Source organism: Saccoglossus kowalevskii, chromosome 12 (assembly GCF_978046115.1).
Source record: "Saccoglossus kowalevskii chromosome 12, keSacKowa6.1, whole genome shotgun sequence".
Lineage (NCBI taxonomy): Eukaryota > Metazoa > Hemichordata > Enteropneusta > Harrimaniidae > Saccoglossus > Saccoglossus kowalevskii.
The window spans coordinates 4,031,166-4,051,916 of NC_140652.1; the positions used below are offsets into that span (position 1 = coordinate 4,031,166).

The 20,751-nt window shown below is 39.0% G+C and overlaps 1 protein-coding gene across 1 annotated transcript; it reads right to left on the reverse strand.

Annotated features, from left to right (window-relative positions):
• Positions 1 to 441: 441 nt before the first annotated feature.
• LOC146735434 (2-hydroxyacylsphingosine 1-beta-galactosyltransferase-like) lies at positions 442 to 7,344 on the reverse strand. Its single transcript, XM_085506298.1, has 4 exons — positions 6,514 to 7,344; positions 4,955 to 5,174; positions 865 to 1,084; positions 442 to 737 (listed from the first exon to the last, which is right to left on the reverse strand). The coding sequence occupies exons 1-4, from the start codon at positions 7,342 to 7,344 to the stop codon at positions 497 to 499; spliced, it is 1,512 nt and encodes a 503-aa protein (XP_085362424.1). The 3' UTR covers positions 442 to 496.
• Between the last annotated feature and the right edge of the window lie 13,407 nt (positions 7,345 to 20,751).

Here is a 20,751-nt window from a genome sequence, read left to right on the forward strand (position 1 = left end):
TCTCAAGTGTATTACCGTTGACAACCATGTATTCGCTGTAACTGCTGTAAAAGTTACCATCTTTACTGTAATTAATATTAACCGCATTGTATAAAGAGTTTATATATAGCAGTTTGTAACGCTTTTCTAAAAAATGGAAAAATTGAATAATATTCTTGTCTGTCCTTCGTGATCAAAGATTCACCAACATGTATGTACTGCCGGTTCTTGAGTAATAAATGAACTTAGAGGTTCGTTAATATTATAATATATTTAGTTATGGCATTTGTTTATTAGCTCAGGTTTCTACTGACTGAATTAGTAGTTCATGTTTGTATTATTCGATACTTATTTTATTTTGTAATTTATAAAAAAAAAGTCAAACAATCACATTTCACAACGAAATAGAGATGTTTCAGAAACATTACTGTACTATTCTATAACAAAAGGGAATTAGATATATTTAGTTAAAGTTATGAAGGTTTATATTTATTTCTCGTCTAACGCCTAACACTTCTTATCTTATTAACATGACTACGAACCAGCGTAATGACCAGAATATAATACAAATGGTTACAACTATCACGGTTATCACATCAAGCAAGTAATACTCGATAATAGAAAGTTGTTTTTCATGGACCGTCAAGTGAGTAGCACCAAGTTTGATCACGTGTTCAATCCAGAAGACCGCGGTTTCTGTTGCATTCATCGGAACATCTTTCACAATAGCTGATAATTGCTTGGCTTTTTTACTGTATCTGGAACAGGATATGAATACATGTTAATTTGATTTAATCTGTACGGCATCACCTACAGTAAGCAACAGTTGAAACATTCTGTTGTATAATACAATACAACGTAAACAATATACGGTTAATTACTTACTTCTCGTTCGATAACACTTCCATCATGGCTTCGTACAAGTTCTCATTATTCAGTGATTTCATTTTGATATATGTACCAACGCCTTTAGATTTAATTTTAGCAGCCGTATCGAATTGATCAAACAGTAGTGGAATGCATACCATTGGAACTCCATGATATATAGCTTCACGGTAACTGCTAGTTCCGCCATGAGTTAAAAATAAACGGGTTTTTGGATGACCTGAGGAATTTAATGTATACATATATTTCATAATTTATTTGTCATTTTATCTTCAGAGTTGTTTAATATGGTTGATGACATGTTGGATACGTGTTGGATACATCAGATTTGTCAACTTGTCTTAAATTGTTCACTCATTCTAACCCGCCAAAAAATGAATGAAAACTACAATCAGGTGCCGTTTCAACTGGAAAACCTCGGCTTTTGAACTATTCAATAGCCGTATGAATGACGCAAAAACATATTGCACAAGCCTCCGAATATATCACACTGAATAATCACGTCCAAGCTGTACATGTAATGGGTGAAATATCTGATAACGCCGCATCGGAAATGTGGTTAACCAATAGATCTCGTATCCGAAACCAATTCCAACCAGACAAATGGGATAAAGAATGCAGTGCCGCTAAACTGAACAACTATAAAGTCTTCAACAAACTCAGACGTTCAAATATTAATAGTGACTTTACCACTAATAGGTTTGCAAACAAAATCAAAGCAATATGTAAAAATGGTTAATTATTGACAAACAAAAACATAAACTGACCGTTGGTACAATTATTTTAATGACCTGTAGAACAAACCAATAACACCTGCCAATGGATTAAAAAAACTGTGACTGTGAACTGTGATTAGTATGCATGATCTCTCTGATCAGTGTGTTAATAATGTGCATCGTAAATACAAATATAAAGAAAATTGATAAAACGATCAGGTGTTGCCAATACAAGGCTTTGAATTTAAAATTGGTTCTGTTTTAATACTTTTATTCAATCACATACTCTTCATTAGCTCTGTGTACAGGTCTGTGAATGTGGAGGCGCTCCTATTCATCGGTACCTTATCTGGGCCCCAATACACAGCCCTGTGAACGACCATAGGCATTTTCAAAAACACTACACATGTCATACAAAATGTCTCATTTCGCGACGAATTCGTACCTCTTTGCACCAAAAGCAGCGTCGATCACCTTAACATACTGTAATGAACACTCGGTTGTTGAATTGATGTACTGTAGGGGAGTTTTGGATGTTAAAACAGACTATTTATTGCCCAAAATGCGTATACACGGTACTTAAGTATATAAACAGAGACGCCATTTTGGTCACGCGAGATTGATCACGTGATAAAACTTTTTACTATGACGTCAGAGCTGAATGACGAAAACGTGTTTTCTATGAGGAAAATCAATATAAAACTTGTTTTATTTTCAGAAAAAAATACTTTAATTTTAAAAAGTAATATATTATTTTGTTATCCATCATGCTTGGCAGAAAAGTATACTAAATCTTAATGATGGAGGTTATAGCTGCTACAGATGTGTCTCAAATATATACAGCTCAACACAACATCTGTGATCAAAGATGGGTGGAGACTGCTCAGCATGATGGGTTTTTAAAATTAAAAATAAATAAAAATAAATTAAATTTTAGTTATAATACATCATTTATTTATGTTAATTTTCAAAACAAATACACAATAAATGAATAATAAATTCATGAAATATTTATTGAACAGTTGTATTCATGTTTCTTTATAGTGTTCGTTGAACGGGATTCGATGAAAGTACATGCAGATTTCTTTTTCGCGGTTGTGACGTCAAGAAAAAGTTGTATCACGTGATCACCGTTAATCAATTCCTAATTTTCGAGTTGTTAGTTTTCTACGGAATTCCGCTAGAGGGCGCATCCAAAATTCCCGGATGACGAGCCTGAGTGGGGTTGTTTTTATTGAAGTTCTGTATTCTTACATGCGTAAATCAATAGATTAGAAAAGCAAAAAAGTCCCAGAACTCCGCAAATTTCTTCGGGATCGTGGTATAACTTGCAGCAATGTTCGTAAAGCTAAACTGTTTGAACTTGTTGAGTTAGCAAACGAGTTAAATGTTCGCCAAGAGTCAAACAATCGTCGTCGTACTGTAAAACACGAATCGACGATAACTCTGGTAGATCCGTGTAACGTAAAAACTTGGCAAAAAAAACTTCATACTTTGCCTTTGTGTTAAATAGCTGATATGTTCGCATATTTGTTGCATCGAAGTGACTGGACAACAGCCAGACTGAAAGAATATCGACTTATTAATGGTTACTTACTTCATAATTTCCGGTAAAGCTTCATCATGTGCAGAATACAGAATTTAATTTCATTATGGCAGAGTGTATTCGGCAATGATCCATGAAGGAAAATCCTTACAAGCCATGGTTTATTATTAAATCAAACTCTAAAATAGTTTCTGGTGTTTGTAACTGTGTAGTGTAAGTTTGATTTAATATTTTATTCACCAGGCGATCAGCAGATGCAGTTATCATAAATGGACACACGTTTTTTTCCTTCCGTAGTTATTTTAACTTCAACTTCGCAAAAAATGCCATCATAAGGATTCTGAACAAGAAGATCGATGTGGGAATCAGCAACGAGCGAATTTTTCATCAAATCCGGCTCAATGTTTTCGTTTGCGCTCGTCTCGGGAAGCTGACAGAGTCTTCGTTTTTCAATCGATGTATAACTGCGGTTGAAAGACGGCTGTCTCCAGTTATTGAACTAAAAAAAATACTGGCGCAGGATGGAAAATGCCGTGAACAAACCCGGGAATATAGTTTGGCGTCCACTCAGATTCCCGACGACACATTCGAATCCACTGGCGTTGAAGTGTTGATTTCTTGGACGAAAGAATTGTATGAAAAGTTACGCCTTTCATCTCAGGATATTTCGCTGTTTTTTCTTTTTAATCGAACCCAAGGAATAGTCTGGGGCATTACAATGCCAGTTAACCATTTTGACCAATTCTTGCAAAACGTTTGTAAAAAATAAGACTTCGGCAACAGTAACTGCTAGTATATTGCTTACAGCAGACGCCGCTCAAATTTCAACCCCACCACAACGTTGAACGGACTGTCATCCGGGTACTTTGAGAACGCCCTCTATCGAATTTCGTGAGAAAAATAGTAACTCGGAAATTAGGAATTAAGTCACGCGTGATTCAAGATGGCTGCCACAGTTTGTTGACAAATGCGAGTTTGACGACAAAACGTGAATTTTTCCACTTTATAATTGTCAAGACATGCGTAAGGTACAAACCGAGTGTTCATTAAATGTTATTGAAACGATCGGTGCCATTTACTGATGGAGGATGGTTAAGTTTCTGGAAAAAAATGTAATTTTCCATGCCACGTCCGCTGGGGATGTGGGGTTTTAGAAAATCATAGTGACCGTTCACATGGCTGTGTTGGGGTGGCGTAAGAAGCCCAATGTAAATATCACCCCTACACAGCCATGTATGCAGGGCTAACTCTTCATAATCTGGTTTAAAGCCATTTTCTTGCCACAACATAAAAAAGGTGATCGTTCCTATGTGAATAATTACATGGTATCTCCCTTCCAACTGTAAGGTATTTAGTGATTATTACGCTACATACCTGAATACCTTGAAACCTACGAATATCACAGTTCTTTTTGTACAATAATATGAGGTTATTACGAGATTACCTTATAGATTTCCGCTGCGCGGCGTACTGTCTGAGAGCATATTTTGAGGTATTCTGGGATGCCGAAATCCAAAAAGTTTAGAAGAGAATCAGCAAACTTCTTTGTGTTGAGTCCGGTCAAACCCTAATGGCAGCCATGTTTGTTTTTATTATTAGAGGACGCTTAGCACGTAATAATTCCATATTTGGAATTCGCATTTCCTTATATGGTAGGATGAAAATACCCTGTAAAATACCGCAAAATTACGGCACGCTGTAACTTATGGCGTCAAGGTGACAGATGTATAATAATAATAAATATATACAGCATAAATGAGTAATACAATGTCTAGTTTATCATTCCTAATACTTTGAACCAGGAAAACCAGTGACACAAACAACTTACCTAAAATATCATTCTGGTTAAACCATTTAACAATATTAATGTTATCGCCGACACCTGGAGGGATTGCTCCACTGTAACTGAATACGGTTTTGTGGGGGATTCTGGCAATTGCCGATAGTATTATATCAAGTGTTTCATTTGGAACAAATCTTATATATGTCCCAAATGATACAACTATGACGCCCTCATTGCCCGAGTTGTGCATGAATTCTTCCAAGTCCTGTAACACAATTGAATATAATCGAGTGTTTATATGTTTGTACCACGATAAACACACCATAGGTTATTATGTATGCCTTACATCGTTGTAAATAATTAATGCACACAATCCAAAAAAATATACACAACTTTTACGAATAATGAATAAAATCAGTACTTCATTTTAAAGTTCATAAGTTCATGGTTATGTTATGCTTACCGTCCACTCACAAATATAACACTTCGGTATTTGGGTTTCATAATCAATAAAAAAAGTTTGAAATAAAAAAATAGAGCTGATGACATTTGCGTCACGAGACGTTTGTATAGTGCAATGCTTCTTTTGTTAGGTTTTAAAAAAGTAATGAAAGTAATTCATTAAATAGTAATGTTTGTAAGCAATGAGCATTTTAAATATTATCTCTAAAAGTTATAAACAGATTTCCAAACTTTCATTCGACACATTGACTAATCTATTAAATGGTGATAAAGATACGATTGCCATGGTAATGTATTTAATAATTTCTGAATGATTAATTCATAAATTTATTTATTGACTCTCAGTATTTTTTCAGCATGGGGTACCTCTGGGGGACAAGTCTATTATGTTTTGCTAGATATTGTTGCAATGCAAACGGGAACTTAACTTCGGGAGTGATTAAATATTCCTAACTTCTTGTTGGAGATCTGCATCTTGTTGCCATAGAAATAGGAAATAAGAGGTAGTTCTTTAAATTAAAACCCAGTAATAAGATGTTAGATGGGTTTTGTATGTGGATTACAACGAATGTTTTCACTTTTTGCCCGAACAAACCTATTGAATAGTTTAAAACCGGATGTAAGTATGGTAAACATATAAATAAGGCATATGTATTACTGCGAATATGTAATTTATATTTATTTGCACTCTCACAGTGCCTTCTAAGTTATTGAATAATTTACAGGGTAACTCCTCAGTATCCTAGCTACAACACACAAAAAAGAATGCAAACAAAAGCTTTATTTTGAAACCGACATTATTTGAATAAACTGTGATCATAATTGACAGAATACATTATAAGTTACAAGGGAGTAACACTCCTTAATGTCACAGTAGCTCAGTATTCATACGTATAATGCAAATAATTTATAATCATTCACAAATGTTTAACCTGGTGTAAATTCAATCTATCACTGAAAACACAGATAATGATTACTAGATAGTTACTGGGGTTTTAAAAAATTATATTCTCTTACCAACTAAAAACTAATGATTTTTAAATGAAGAATACGATTATTTACTTATCTACCGAATTAGCATTTTTGTGACATCTGCTAACATTTGGCATCAATCACTGATATAATCACGTAATCGTACTTACTGGAGGCAATCTGTTAGCTGGTCTGGGAGTCAGCAATCCGACTGGAACGACCTTAGGGATTAAAGGGTGTATGTATTCGATAGTGACGTCATTAACTAGAAGATGCAGAGATGCCTGTTCAAAAGAATAACTCACTGGAGTAATATTGTGTTTGTGGTACAGTCTCAAAAAATCCATATTAATGTTTATGGATGCTGGTAGTAGCATTGGCGCTAATGTGTTTTTAAGTCTGTCTGAAAAGGTCATTTCATCTGTTAGCATTATGGTTGTTTGTTCAATAGGATAGTACGACACAGGAGCAGTGATATCTGTTGTGCTTGTCACATCAGTCAACGTATGTAACAGTACATACGGAATACTTATATACTGCAGCAATATTGCGCAACAACGGCAAGCGGCGTCTGTGACTGCAATGTCGTAGGGTTTTAATGTGTCTCGAATGCTCTGCTTGTGTTGGAGTACTGCATCACATTGTACTGCATTTGTTTCAATCATCCTCTCAAATACTTCACGATACGTCATGCTATTGTCGAAAAAATAAGGTAGAATGTCTTCATTGTCATAATTTATAACCACTGGTTCCAAAGTTGGAACATCCAATTCCGTATACAGGTTATTGAATATATCAGAAGAGACTGTCAGTACATCAACTGAGTGACCATGCTTGATTAGAGCTTCACCTACATAGGCTATATTTTGGGTGTGGCTTTTAGACAAATGAAAACCATAGATGAGTATATTAGCGCAATGAACTTCCCGGGAACCAATAATGAATATATATAAAACAGCAATTAAAAGTTGATATTTCTCTATTCTCTGAAATAGCGCCATCTTCTTGGTTTACTGCACAGAAAACATTAAGAAAAACGTAATGTAATCAGTGTAACAAAATTCTAAGAAGAACGCTTTCCACCAAAAATTAGAACCGCCTGAGTGCTGAAGCATCGCACAAATGTATAAAATAACAATATCGTGTGAATAATTTTTAACATTCAGTAATTACACAGTTTTATTTCCTCTGTATAAAGTTGGGAATCCTTGATTGTTCATACCTCCTTTCTAACCAAATCCGAAAATAAAACAACACAACACGAATGATTTTCAGTGAAACAAGACATGATGAATAATGTATCCACCATGTTGATAGGTTTGATTAAACCAGTCAGCTAAAACCTGGTCTAATACATTCCACCTATCCGTTTGAAATTATCACATTTGCTTTGTCGGATATTATATTTAGTTCTACATTCAATATTCAAATGTTACTCACCTATCAAGTTTTGTGAATGCTTCTTTATGACGAACTGTGCTATCAGAAATGCAATTCGATACACACCATGTATATATTATATTAGCATGCATCACCGAATAGTGTTTAGATTTTAAATAGTATAGTATTTAAATACGGGCTTTCTGACTATATATAGTACAAAATGTAATTTGAATACATTACATTAAAAACAGGGAAACTGTGCTCTTTACTTATTTAAAACGTGGCCGCCTATTCATATATGATAGAATCACTTTCAAACACAGTTCTTGTGAATGAGATCAACTTTCCTATTCCTACAAATAGCCGCGCCCTTCCAGTCAGAATTACATTGGAGCATATATTATACTATGCAGCGGTTTGGTAACGCACACACGTGACCGCGTTTTTTTTGCCGTCTTACAGAGTATTAAGCCATCTTTTAGTACGGATTGTTTTCCAGCCCAGTAAAAAAGTACATTAGTACATTCAATGCAACAACACGATATGCCATGTGGCATGCCATTTGATTCTACGACATGCAATTCTACAACACGTTATGCTATGTGGCATGCAATTTGATTTATTTACATTCAATTCCACAGCACGTTATGCCATGTGGCATGCAATTTTATTTACCGACATGCAATTCCGTAACACGTTATGCCGTGTGGCATGCAATTTTATTTACCGACATGCAATTCCGTAACACGTTATGCCATGTGGCATGCCATTTGATTCTACGTTATTCAATTCCACGACACGTCACTCACGCTAAAATGATGCCTGTTTTATGTGATGCATACTACTAGTATGTTGCAGTGAAGGTGTATTAATTGTGTGACAACGGAGTCAATAACACACTAAGTTCTACGTGAATTTATGAATAAATTAATAAATGGAACTCTGTTCTGACCCACGAGCGGGTCTGCGCATAATATTTGAATACAATTCGTAACACCAAATCCATAACCATTGTCCTACCAGAAGGTTGTAAGTCAATATTAAAACGTCAATTTTACAACTGATAATGTTTACAATTCATCAAATTTGCAATTTTTTTTTTCGCATTATACAGTGGTTTATTACAAATGTCAAACTTACAGCACTTGCAACCCACATCAATCAAATCAGCGAAGAAAGATAAACATATCTCACGAACGAGGTTGCCATAAGTTAATATCATGTAAAGAAGTATGAACAACGTCTAGAAAACTAAATCAGAGGCTTTTCTCTGTAAACATTAAAATACATGTGGGAATAAAAAGATACAAATAGACTACGATGCATTACCGAATGTTAATAGAGTATTACTTTATGCAGTGTTACATTAAGTGATTCTGAAACGACATTTTCGCTGTTATGAGTGTGAATGTAGAGTTTTATTATGGACATGAGCCAACTACGATAAAGGTTCAGTCACATAACTTGTTTAACCTGAGAAGAGTGAGGTATGACTAAATAACGTGTATGAGTCAAGACATCTATTGTATACGCTATTTGATCAAATTCATCTAAATTGTGAGTTAGTTGGTATGTAAATGTTTTTTCAACGAGACGAAGTTAAATGTGGTAATATTTTGAAAACATTATATATTTGAATTCGAATATTGTAGATCAGTCTCTTCAAATGTAATATTTTTCCTTTTTCTGGAACAACACCTTCAGCTGTCGTTATATCGCCGTACATTCTGATAATGCGGTTCTATCCTCAGAGGCGTGTACAAAGCATCAGTTGACCTACTTTGAAGATCGGTATACGGCGATTCTGTATTTTCCTTTTCAGCAAAGGCGGTACCCATCATGCCAAGTGGCGGGTCCTTGCATGTTGTGTCTGCATTGCCCTCAGGGTTCGGATATCGACGTTTAAAATACACGAGAAGAACAACAAGAACAACAACTACCAATAGCAATATCACTGAGATGACAGTTAGAAGAATGACAACATTCTCAGACACCAATGACGACTTATCTTCTTCTTGATCTAATATTAGGTAAACAAGCATACAACAATTAAAAACAACTTACTCCTTAGTATAAAATGTTACATTTATTGCTGAAGATACCGCAACCTATATCCGTATAGATTACATCGAGAGAATCGACTTCCGGGGGCATTCGGCTGGTCGAGCAGTAATGTAGATCAGTAAAATGTACAATCTTACGTGTTTTGGATAACCCGTTCAGCTATGGTTATAATGTCGTACATGTGCATGGGCGTTGTGAATTTTGGGCAAACGGGAAATACTTTTCAAAAAGCACATAAAATGCAAAAAGTGATACTTTTAAAAAAAAATATGTTTGGCAGTAAACGACATGTTTTCTTTAAAATTTCGCCTGATTCAAATGCACCAAATGTACAGAGACGTTTACATGGAACTATAAACTAGCGTATCTTCGAGTTCCTGGACTAAGTTACCTTATTCATAAGAATATTGTCAGAAATTTCTCAAGTTGATGTTTTGAGTTTTCCGAAAGTTCACCTTTTATTAATACAGTAATTTTTATTTTCAAATCAGGGAAAAGGAGTGGTTTTTGAATTTACGATCAGTGAGATGTTCCACCTATACAAAACAAGACAAGCCGCCCTCTCCCCCATTACTGATGAACAACGGAGGTCGAATCGTTCGTGTTTTGTTTGAATACATATATTATAATAAACCTATTTTATTTATATCACAATCTTGGAGCCTGAAATCCAGATGTGAGCAAGATGTTGAAAAGTATAATTCAAATTTGAAAGTTGCATTTTCCGATGAAAGTCATCAGATGTACAATGCACAATTATGACACGCTTCCCCATGGGAAAATGATTACACGTTTGCAATGATATGCGTAAAATGGGGAAAAGCACGGTAATATAAAAGAATTGATTTTATTTGCCATCACTTCATTAACTTAGAATCTATAAGGTCGAAAATAATCTCTGAATACCTGTATTCTGTGATACTCCGTTGCTGAAGTCGCTTCTTTCGTTCCCGCTCAGGGTTTTCATTGTGATATTATACTTCGTGTCTGATTCGAGGCCGTTAACCGTAAACCATGTCCTGCCACCTTCCGGAAACTTAGTCACGGTACTCCTGTCTATGGTGGCGTAATACAATTCATAATAATAAAATACGCTATCTGCTGGTTCATCCCAGTCTACGGTTATCGACGTTGCATCATAATCATGAACAGTCAAATTCTGTACAGTTTCTGGAACTGAAATACCGTTTAAAAGCTAAACATTGCTGTATATCATGTCCGCATTCAATCCACGTTATATAGAGACGTATATGTTTTTGTCATTGTCGTGTGTAATAATTATTCTATACTTATATGTAGGTACGTATGTTATCCCGTACCCCTAATATATTATCAAGTATTACTATTTCAATTGATTGAATTACAATCAAAAACTAAACAAATTATAATCATTGACATATATAATTATACACCATAGTAGTAGCTAAATTTACAAAATTACCTAATCGTTGTGAAACTGAATCGCTCGGCGTTTCCCCGCCATCGCCGATTGCTGTTACGACCACATAATACAACACACCGGGTGTTAGATCATCAACAGTTCCATAATGAGCATGAACAATGCTGATTCCGTTCTGTCCCTGTTCCTCTTCTGCAATTGCATCAATACGAAAAACATTCACTCGGTAACCCGAATGTGTCCATGATATAGCTATATAAACAGTCCCGTAATCGACAACTGTGACGTTCTCTGTAACGAAATTGAGAGTGAGTGAGGAATTCTTTGTGATCAATAATTCCTCAATCATTTTAAAAATAGAAAAACGTCATCGTTGAATCAATACATATCTATTGTAAAGTGAATGTTACGTAATAAATGTGACGTATGGATACGTGGTGTATTGTCCATTTAACTTCAAGTATTGATGGTGCAAGCAATCAAAAGTTCATAAAATTACCATTTATAGTATGTATAGGGTAAATCTCGACTACGTGTTACATGTTCTGTACGAGGTCGAGTGTGTATTCCTAGTAATAGCTCTCATTATAATTAAAATTATATCCCGCCATATAAAGAATGTAACAATTGATACAGAGACTCAAACTTTACCTGGCTTATCTGGTGGTGCGATCGTTGTCTGCTCCGTAGTTGTAATTGCAGTTGGCTGATCTGGTGTAGTTTGCATGTGTGTTATTGAAGTTGAAGTGCGTTCATCTCCCCCTGTGGTCCCGTGAGTCGTGCGTTCAGTAGTACCATCGTCTACGTTCGTTGTAGTTTGCCATGTATCAGTAGTATATGCTCCATGATGTGTTGATGTATCACTACTATATGGGTACGACATGGTTTCGGTGGTTAACTTTTGTGTTGATGTGAATGTTTGGCTGATAACTAGATGAATCTACATGTAAGAACATTAGTATAGGAATGAGCAATGCGTACACACACACGCGTGCATAAAAAACACCCACCCAATTGCTAGAAAAAAAATATCTTTCTAAATGAAGGGAGTTACTCTCTGTTATATCCTGTCCTTATTATGTATACAGCCCCATCAATAGGTTAGTCTACAAATATACCTATGATGTATTGTTTTTCTCATCGTGGCTGCCTACATGAAATAAATACTGGTCAGGTTAGTTAATCATAATCCAGCCATCCTGTCTTATATATAATACTGGTGAATATATAACATGGTGGCAGCGGTAAACTGATATGTTAAGACTCTCAACAATATATTATTAACGATTTTGAAGTCAAACAACTGTCAATTGGGAAGCCATAAAGATGACGCTACAAGCTTCATTGCCAGCACCTCAGATGGACTGGGAAGCACCCGATATAGTGATAGCCTTTGCTCGATTCCGACAAAAATGCGAATTTACATTCAAAAGTGCACTGAAGAATGCCACTGATGAAGAAAAGGCTAGCTATCTGTTGTTATGGGCAGGAGAGAAAGGCCTTGATATGTACAACAGCTGGAATTTTGATAATGCGGATGGAAGAAGCCTGACAACATTTTGGAAAAGTTTGTGCAGCACCTTGAACCCAAGTCTAACCACCGCATACATAGGTACCAGTTTCAGGACATGATACAAGAACAGTGGACAACTTCATGTCAAAATTAAAGAATGTTGCAGCCAAATGCAATTTCGGATCTGACAAAGAAATGGAAGAAAGGTTAGTGGATCAACTGATATGGGGTTCATGCCATCCGGATGTTCAGAACGATAGATGTAGCCCGCAGTTTTGAAGCAACAAACAAACAAATGAGATCGCTTGCAAGTAACCAGGACTATTCCTCACCAAATAAATCTGTGAATACAATCAAAAAGTATAGCAAGCCACAAAGCTACAAGCCACAACAACAGACAAAGATATGTAACAATTGTGGGAAAACGCATGATAGTTTTACACAGAAAATATGTCCTGCGTATAGATCTCAGTGGAAAAATGAACCACTGGCGAACGGTAAGCAAATCATCAAAAAAAATACAAAATCGTTCACCAACACAGCGTCGTAATGAACAGCAGACACACGATATGAGGTACAACACAGATGATATAACAGAAAAAGAAACCCTGACAATAGGAACAATCACTGCAGATGACAACCGAGAGAAAGTATACACTACGCATCAAATCGAATGTGCTAAACTGACACCGAAATTCAGGTGCCCAGAGCAACGTACTCCCATTGCGTCTATTTCGTATTATCTTTCCAGATAAAATAGATAGTTGGGAACAATAACAATCCCTTGTCAACACAGAGGAAGGAAAATTAACTGTATTTTCTATGTGACAGATGCAACAGGTCCTGCCATCCTAGGCCTAAAAGCATGCAGAGCACTTAACCTTATTTCATTACATTGTGCTATAGGAAATAAACATACAACAAATGCAGCAAAACAAACTACACATCAAACAGAACAGAAGAGCCCCAACTACATTGATAGCGACACCTTACTACAGATGTATCCAGACTGCTTAGATGATGTAGTCGGATGTTTTGAAAACTAAACATACCATATCACTTTAGACCCAAAGGTACCTGTAGTACATGCAGCTCGCCGAATACCAATAGAGCACCGAGACAGACTCAAAACGGAACTAACAGAGATGGAATACAAAATATAATTACCAAAGTTAACCAACCTACTGATTGGGTCAACTCGCTTGTCATTCGAGTAACAGCAAATGGCAGATTACGTCTGTGCTTGGATCCCAAAGACTTGAATACTGCAATCAAGCGGGAACACCACCGTACACCAACACTTGCAGAAATCACACATAAACTGACTGGTGCAAAGTTGTTCAGTAAACTCGATGCCCGGAACGGATATTAGAATGTTAAACTAGACGAAGAGTCATCAGTACTAACAACATTCAACACTCCTTTTGGTCGGTACAGATTCCTACGAATGCCATTAGAACTCCGCATGAGTCAAGACGTTTTCCAGTTCAAAGTTTGCAAAGCATATCACAACTGCAAAAGAGCCATAGGCATAGCAGATGACATACAATTATACGGTTCAAATGCAACAGACCAAGACATCTACATGGAGGACATCAGACGGGCAGGCATAAAACTAAACAGAGATAAATGTCACATAAAAAGCAGAGAAAGCAGCTTCTATGGTATGTTATATACCGCCGAAGGAGTAAAACCAAGTTCAGACAAAGTCAGAGCCGTAGAAATGATGCAGCCCCCAAAATGACAAGAAAGAACTACGAACATTTCTTGGTCTTGTAACATACATGGGCCCATTCATAATCAAACTGTCAGACCACACAGCATCAGAATTCGTTTGGACGCCAACACACAAAAAGAGTTTCGACAAAATAAAGAGCCTTATCAGCACAGAGACAACACTCGCCTACTATAACCAAACAAAACCAGTCATTCTTGAAGTTGATGCTTCGTCCAAGGGCATAGGAGCTGTGCTACTACAAGACAACAGACCAATCGCATTCGCATCTAAAGCACTGACACCAGCTGAAAGCCCGATACGCAAATATCGAACGCAAACTACTTGCTGTAGTGTATGGATGTGAAAAGTTTCACACCTATCTATACAGAGGAACCTTCCGGGTCGAGAGTGATCACTGTCCACTTCAGCAGATTCACTAGAAAAACTTCAAATCAAATCCCCACCACGACTACAACGAATGTTGCTATGCTTACAACCATATGATTTTGATATTAGATATAAACCCGAAAAACAAATGCTTCTGGTCGATGCGCTATCGCGTTTGTCACCCCAGGAAACAATTGAAATCCAAAATATAGAAGTGAAGAGACACCACCTATTAAGCATCACACTAGTAAAGCTATCAGTGATCCGAGAAGAAAAAGGCAAAGACCAAACCCTTCAGCGATTGATACAATAAATTATACATGGCTGGCCAGACAGCATCAAGAAAGTACAATCAGTTCTACGACCATACTGGTCAGTACGTGACGACATATCCATTGTGGATGGCACAGTTCTGACAGGTAGCAGAATACTCATTTCCACAACGCTGAGAGATTACATCTTACAACAAATACACAAAAGTCAAATTGAAAGCAAAATCCAGCGTCTAGTAGCAAGGTATCTAGAAGGACATAGACAATCTTGTCGCAAATTTCACCTCGTGTCAGAAATTTCACAACTCGCAGCAGAAAACAAAACAATTCCTACAGAAGTCCCTCCAAGGCCATGGCACACTGTTGGAGCCGATTTATTCTACACCAATAACACTTGGTATCTCATTATCACAGACTATTACTCGAAATTCCCATTTGTACGAGAACTAGAATACCTACGAGCAAGTACAATAATCCGACTAACTAAGGTATTATTTGCAGAACAAGGCATACCAGAATCCTTTATCTGTGACAACGGTTCACAATTCACATCAAGAGACTTTAGAAATCTAGCTAATCAGTATGGTTTTGAAATTATAAACCCTTCACCATACTACCAAAAGAGCATGTATGGCATGGTGTCATGCCGTACTACAGATGACACGTATGGCGTATTGCCATGGCGTACTACAGATGGCACGTATGGCGTATTGTCATGCAGTACTACAGATGGCACGTATGGTGTATTGTCATGCAGTACTACAGATGGCAGGTATGGCGTATTGTCATGCCATACTACAGATGGCATGTATGGCGTGTTGTCATGCCGTACTACAGATTGCACTTATGGCGTGTTGTCATGCCGTACTACAGATGGCCTGTATGGCGTGTTGTCATGCAGTACTACAGATGGCATGTATGGCGTGTTGTCATGCAGTGCTACAGATTGCAGGTATGGAGTGTTGTCATGCCGTGCTACAGATGGCATGTATGGCGTGTTGTCATGCCGTACTACAGATTGCACTTATGGCGTGTTGTCATGCCGTACTACAGATGGCACGTATGGCATAATGCTTTGCCATACTACAGATGGCATGTATGGCGTGTTGTCGTGCAGTATTACAGATGGCACGTATGGCGTGTTGTCATGCAGTACTACATATGGCACGTATGGCATAATGCCATGCCGTACTACAGATGGCACGTATGGCGTGTTGTCATGCCGTATTACAGATGGCACATATGGCGTGTTGTCATGCCGTACTACAAATGTCACGTATGGCGTGTTGACATGCCGTACTACAAATGTCACGTATGGCGTGTTGTTGTCCGTACTACAGATGGCACATATGGCTTGTTGTCGTCCGTACTACAGATGACATGATGTCATGCAGTACTACAGATTGCACGTTCGGCGTGTTGTCATGCAGTGCTATATATGGCATGTATGGCGTGTTGCCATGCAGTACTACAGATGGCACGTATGGCATGTTGTCATGCCATACTACAGATGGCACGTATGGCATAATGCCATGCCGTACTAAAGATGGCATGTATGGCGTATTGCTATGCCGTACTACAGATGACACATATAACATGTTGTCATGCAGTACTACAGATTGCATGTTCGGCGTGTTGTCATGCAGTACTATAGATGGCACATATGGCGTGTTGCCATGCAGTACTACAGATGCCGTAATAAAGATGGAACGTATGGTGTGTTGCCATGCAGTAAACAGATGACACGTATGGCATATTGCCATGCAGTACTACAGATGGCACGTATGACGTATTGCCATGTAGTATTACAGATGGCATGTATTGCGTGTTGCCATGCAGTCTTACAGATGCCGTAATAAAGATGGCACATATGACGTGTTGCCATGCAGTACTACAGATGGCACATATGGAATAATGCCATGCCGTACTACAGATGGCAGGTATGGCGTTTTGTCATGCCGTGCTACAGATGGCATGTATGGCTTGTTGTCATGCCGTACTACAGATTGCACTTATGGCGTGTTGTGTTGGCATAATGCCATGTAGTACTACAGATGGCACGTATGGCGTGTTGTCATGTCGTACTACAAATGTCACGTATGGCGTGTTGTCGTGCAGTACTACAGATGGCACGTATGGCGTGTTGTGATGTAGTACTACAAATGACACGTATGGCGTGTTGTCATGCCATACTACAAATGTCACGTATGGCGTGTTGTTGTCCGTACTACAGATGGCATGTATGGCGCATTGCTATGCCGTACTACAGATGACACATATAACGTGTTGTCATGCAGTACTACAGATGGCAAGTATGGCGTGTTGTCATGCAGTACTACAGATGGCACGTATGGCGTGTTGTCATGCAGTACTACAGATGGCACGTATGGTGTATTGTCATGCAGTACTACAGATGGCAGGTATGGCGTATTGTCCTGCCATACTACAGATTGCACTTATGGCGTGTTGTCATGCCGTACTGCAGATGGCCTGTATGGCGTGTTGTCATGCAGTACTACAGATGGCATGTATGGCGTGTTGTCATGCAGTGCTACAGATTGCAGGTATGGCGTGTTGTCATGCCGTGCTACAGATGGCATGTATGGCGTGTTGTCATGCCGTACTACAGATTGCACTTATGGCGTGTTGTCATGCCGTACTACAGATGGCACGTATGGCATAATGCTTTGCCATACTACAGATGGCATGTATGGCGTGTTGTCGTGCAGTACTACAGATGGCACGTATGGCGTGTTGTCATGCAGTACTACAGATGGCACGTATGGCATAATGCCATGTCATACTACAGATGGCACGTATGGCGTGTTGTCATGCCGTATTACAGATGGCACGTATGGCGTGTTGTCATGCCGTACTACAAATGTCACGTATGGCGTGTTGACATGCCGTACTACAAATGTCACGTATGGCGTGTTGTCGTCCGTACTACAGATGGTACATATGGCTTGTTGTCGTCCGTACTACAGATGACATGATGTCATGCAGTACTACAGATTGCACGTTCGGCGTGTTGTCATGCAGTACTACAGATGGCACGTATGGCGTGTTGTCATGCAGTACTACAGATGGCACGTATGGTGTGTTGTCGTGCCGTACAACAAATGGCACGTATGACGTGTTGTCGTGTCGTACCACAGATGGCACGTATGACGTGTTGTCATGCCGTACTACAGATGGCACGTATTGCGCGTTGCCATGCAGTCTTACAGATGCCGTAATAAAGATGGCACATATGACGTGTTGCCATGCAGTACTACAGATGGCACGTATGGCATAATGCCATGCCGTACTACAGATGGCAGGTATGGGGTGTTGTCATGCCGTACTACAGATGGCACGTATGGCATAATGCTATGCCGCACTACAGATAGCATTTATTGTGTGTTGCCATGCAGTACTACAGATGGCACGTATGGCGTGTTGTCATGCAGTACTACAGATGCCGTAACAAAGATGGCACGTATGGCGTGTTGCCATGCAGTACAGATGGCACATATGGCATAATGTCATGCTGTACTATAGATGGCACGTATGGCGTGTTGCCATGCAGTCTTACAAATGCCGTAATTAAGATGGCACGTATGGCGTGTTGCCATGTAGTCTTACAGATGCTGTAATAAAGATGGCCCGTATTGCGTGTTGCCATGCAGTCTTACAGATGCCGTAATAAAGATGGCACGTATGGCGTGTTGCCATGCCGTACTAAAGATAACATGTATGGCATGTTGCCATGCAGTACTGCAGATGGCATGTATGGCATAATGCCATGCCGTACTACAGATGGCACGTATGGCGTGTTGCCATGCAGTCTTACAGATGCCGTAATTAAGATGGCACGTATTGCGTGTTGCCATGCAGTACTACAGATGGCACGTATGGCATAATGCCATGCCGTACTACAGATGGCACGTATGGCGTGTTGTCATGTCGTACTACAAATGTCACGTATGGCGTGTTGTCGTGCAGTACTACAGATGGCACGTATGGCGTGTTGTGATGTAGTACTACAAATGTCACGTATGGCATGTTGTCATGCCATACTACAAATGTCACGTATGACGTGTTGTCATGCCGTACTACAGATGGCACGTATTGCGTGTTGCCATGCAGTCTTACAGATGCCGTAATAAAGATGGCACATATGAAGTGTTGCCATGCAGTACTACAGATGGCACGTATGGCATAATACAGATGCCGTAATTAAGATGGCACGTATTGCGTGTTGCCATGCAGTCTTACAGATGCTGTAATACAGATGGCACGTATTGCGTGTTGCCATGCAGTCTTGCAGATACCGTAATTAAGATGGCACATATGGCGTGTTGCCATGCAGTCTTACAGATGCTGTAATTAAGATGGCACGTATTGCGTGTTGCCATGCAGTACTACAGATGGCACGTATGGCATAATGCCATGTCGTACTACAGATGGCACGTATGGCGTGTTGTCATGTCGTACTACAAATGTCACGTATGGCGTGTTGTCGTGCAGTACTACAGATGGAACGTATGGCGTGTTGTGATGTAGTACTACAAATGTCACGTATGGCATGTTGTCATGCCATACTACAAATGTCACGTATGGCGTGTTGTCCGTACTACAAATGTCACGTATGGCGTGTTGTCGTGCAGTACTACAGATGGCACGTATGGCGTGTTGTCATGTCGTACTACAAATGTCACGTATGGCGTGTTGTCGTGCAGTACTACAGATGGCACGTATGGCGTGTTGTCATGCCGTACAACAGATGGCACGTATGACGTGTTGTCGTGTCGTACCACAGATGGCACGTATGACGTGTTGTCACGTCGTACTACAGATGGCACGTATTGCGTGTTGCCATGCAGTCTTACAGATGCCGTAATAAAGATGGCACATATGAAGTGTTGCCATGCAGTACTACAGATGGCACGTATGGCATAATGCCATGCCGTACTACAGATGGCACGTATGGCATAATGCTATGCCGCACTACAGATAGCATTTATTGTGTGTTGCCATGCAGTACTACAGATGGCACGTACGGCGTGTTGTCATGCAGTACAGATGGCATGTATGGCATAATGCCATGCTGTACTATAGATGGCACGTATGGCGTGTTGCCATGCAGTATTACAGATGCCGTAATTAAGATAGCACGTATGGCGTATTGCCATGCAGTACTACAGATGGCACGTATTGCGTGTTGCCATGCAGTCTTACAGATGCTGTAATAAAGATGGCACGTATTGCGTGTTGCCATGCAGTCTTACAGATGCCGTAATTAAGATGGCACGTATTGCGTGTTGCCATGCAGTCTTACAGATGCTGTAATACAGATGGCACGTATTGCGTGTTGCCATGCAGTCTTGCAGATACCGTAATTAAGATGGCACGTATGGCGTGTTGCCATGCAGTCTTACAGATGCTGTAATACAGATGACACGTATTGCGTGTTGCCATGCAGTCTTACAGATGCCGTAATTAAGATGGCACGTATTGCGTGTTGCCATGCAGTCTTACAGATGCTGTAATACAGATGGCACGTATTGCGTGTTGCCATGCAGTCTTACAGATGCCGTAATTAAGATGGCACGTATTGCGTGTTGCCATGCAGTCTTACAGATGATGTAATACAGATGGCACGTATTGCGTGTTGCCATGCAGTCTTAC

Bases quoted from the DNA above. Each gene is read 5' to 3' on its own strand.
- LOC146735434 (XM_085506298.1), bottom strand. From the start codon at position 7,344: ATGGCGCTATTTCAGAGAATAGAGAAATATCAACTTTTAATTGCTGTT. The intron at 1,085-4,954 runs GTAAGTTGTTTG...TAAATTCCTCAG, and splicing joins TAACCAGAATGATATTTTAG to GTCATCCAAAAACCCGTTTA. The intron at 738-864 runs GTAAGTAATTAA...ATCCTGTTCCAG, and splicing joins GAAGTGTTATCGAACGAGAA to ATACAGTAAAAAAGCCAAGC.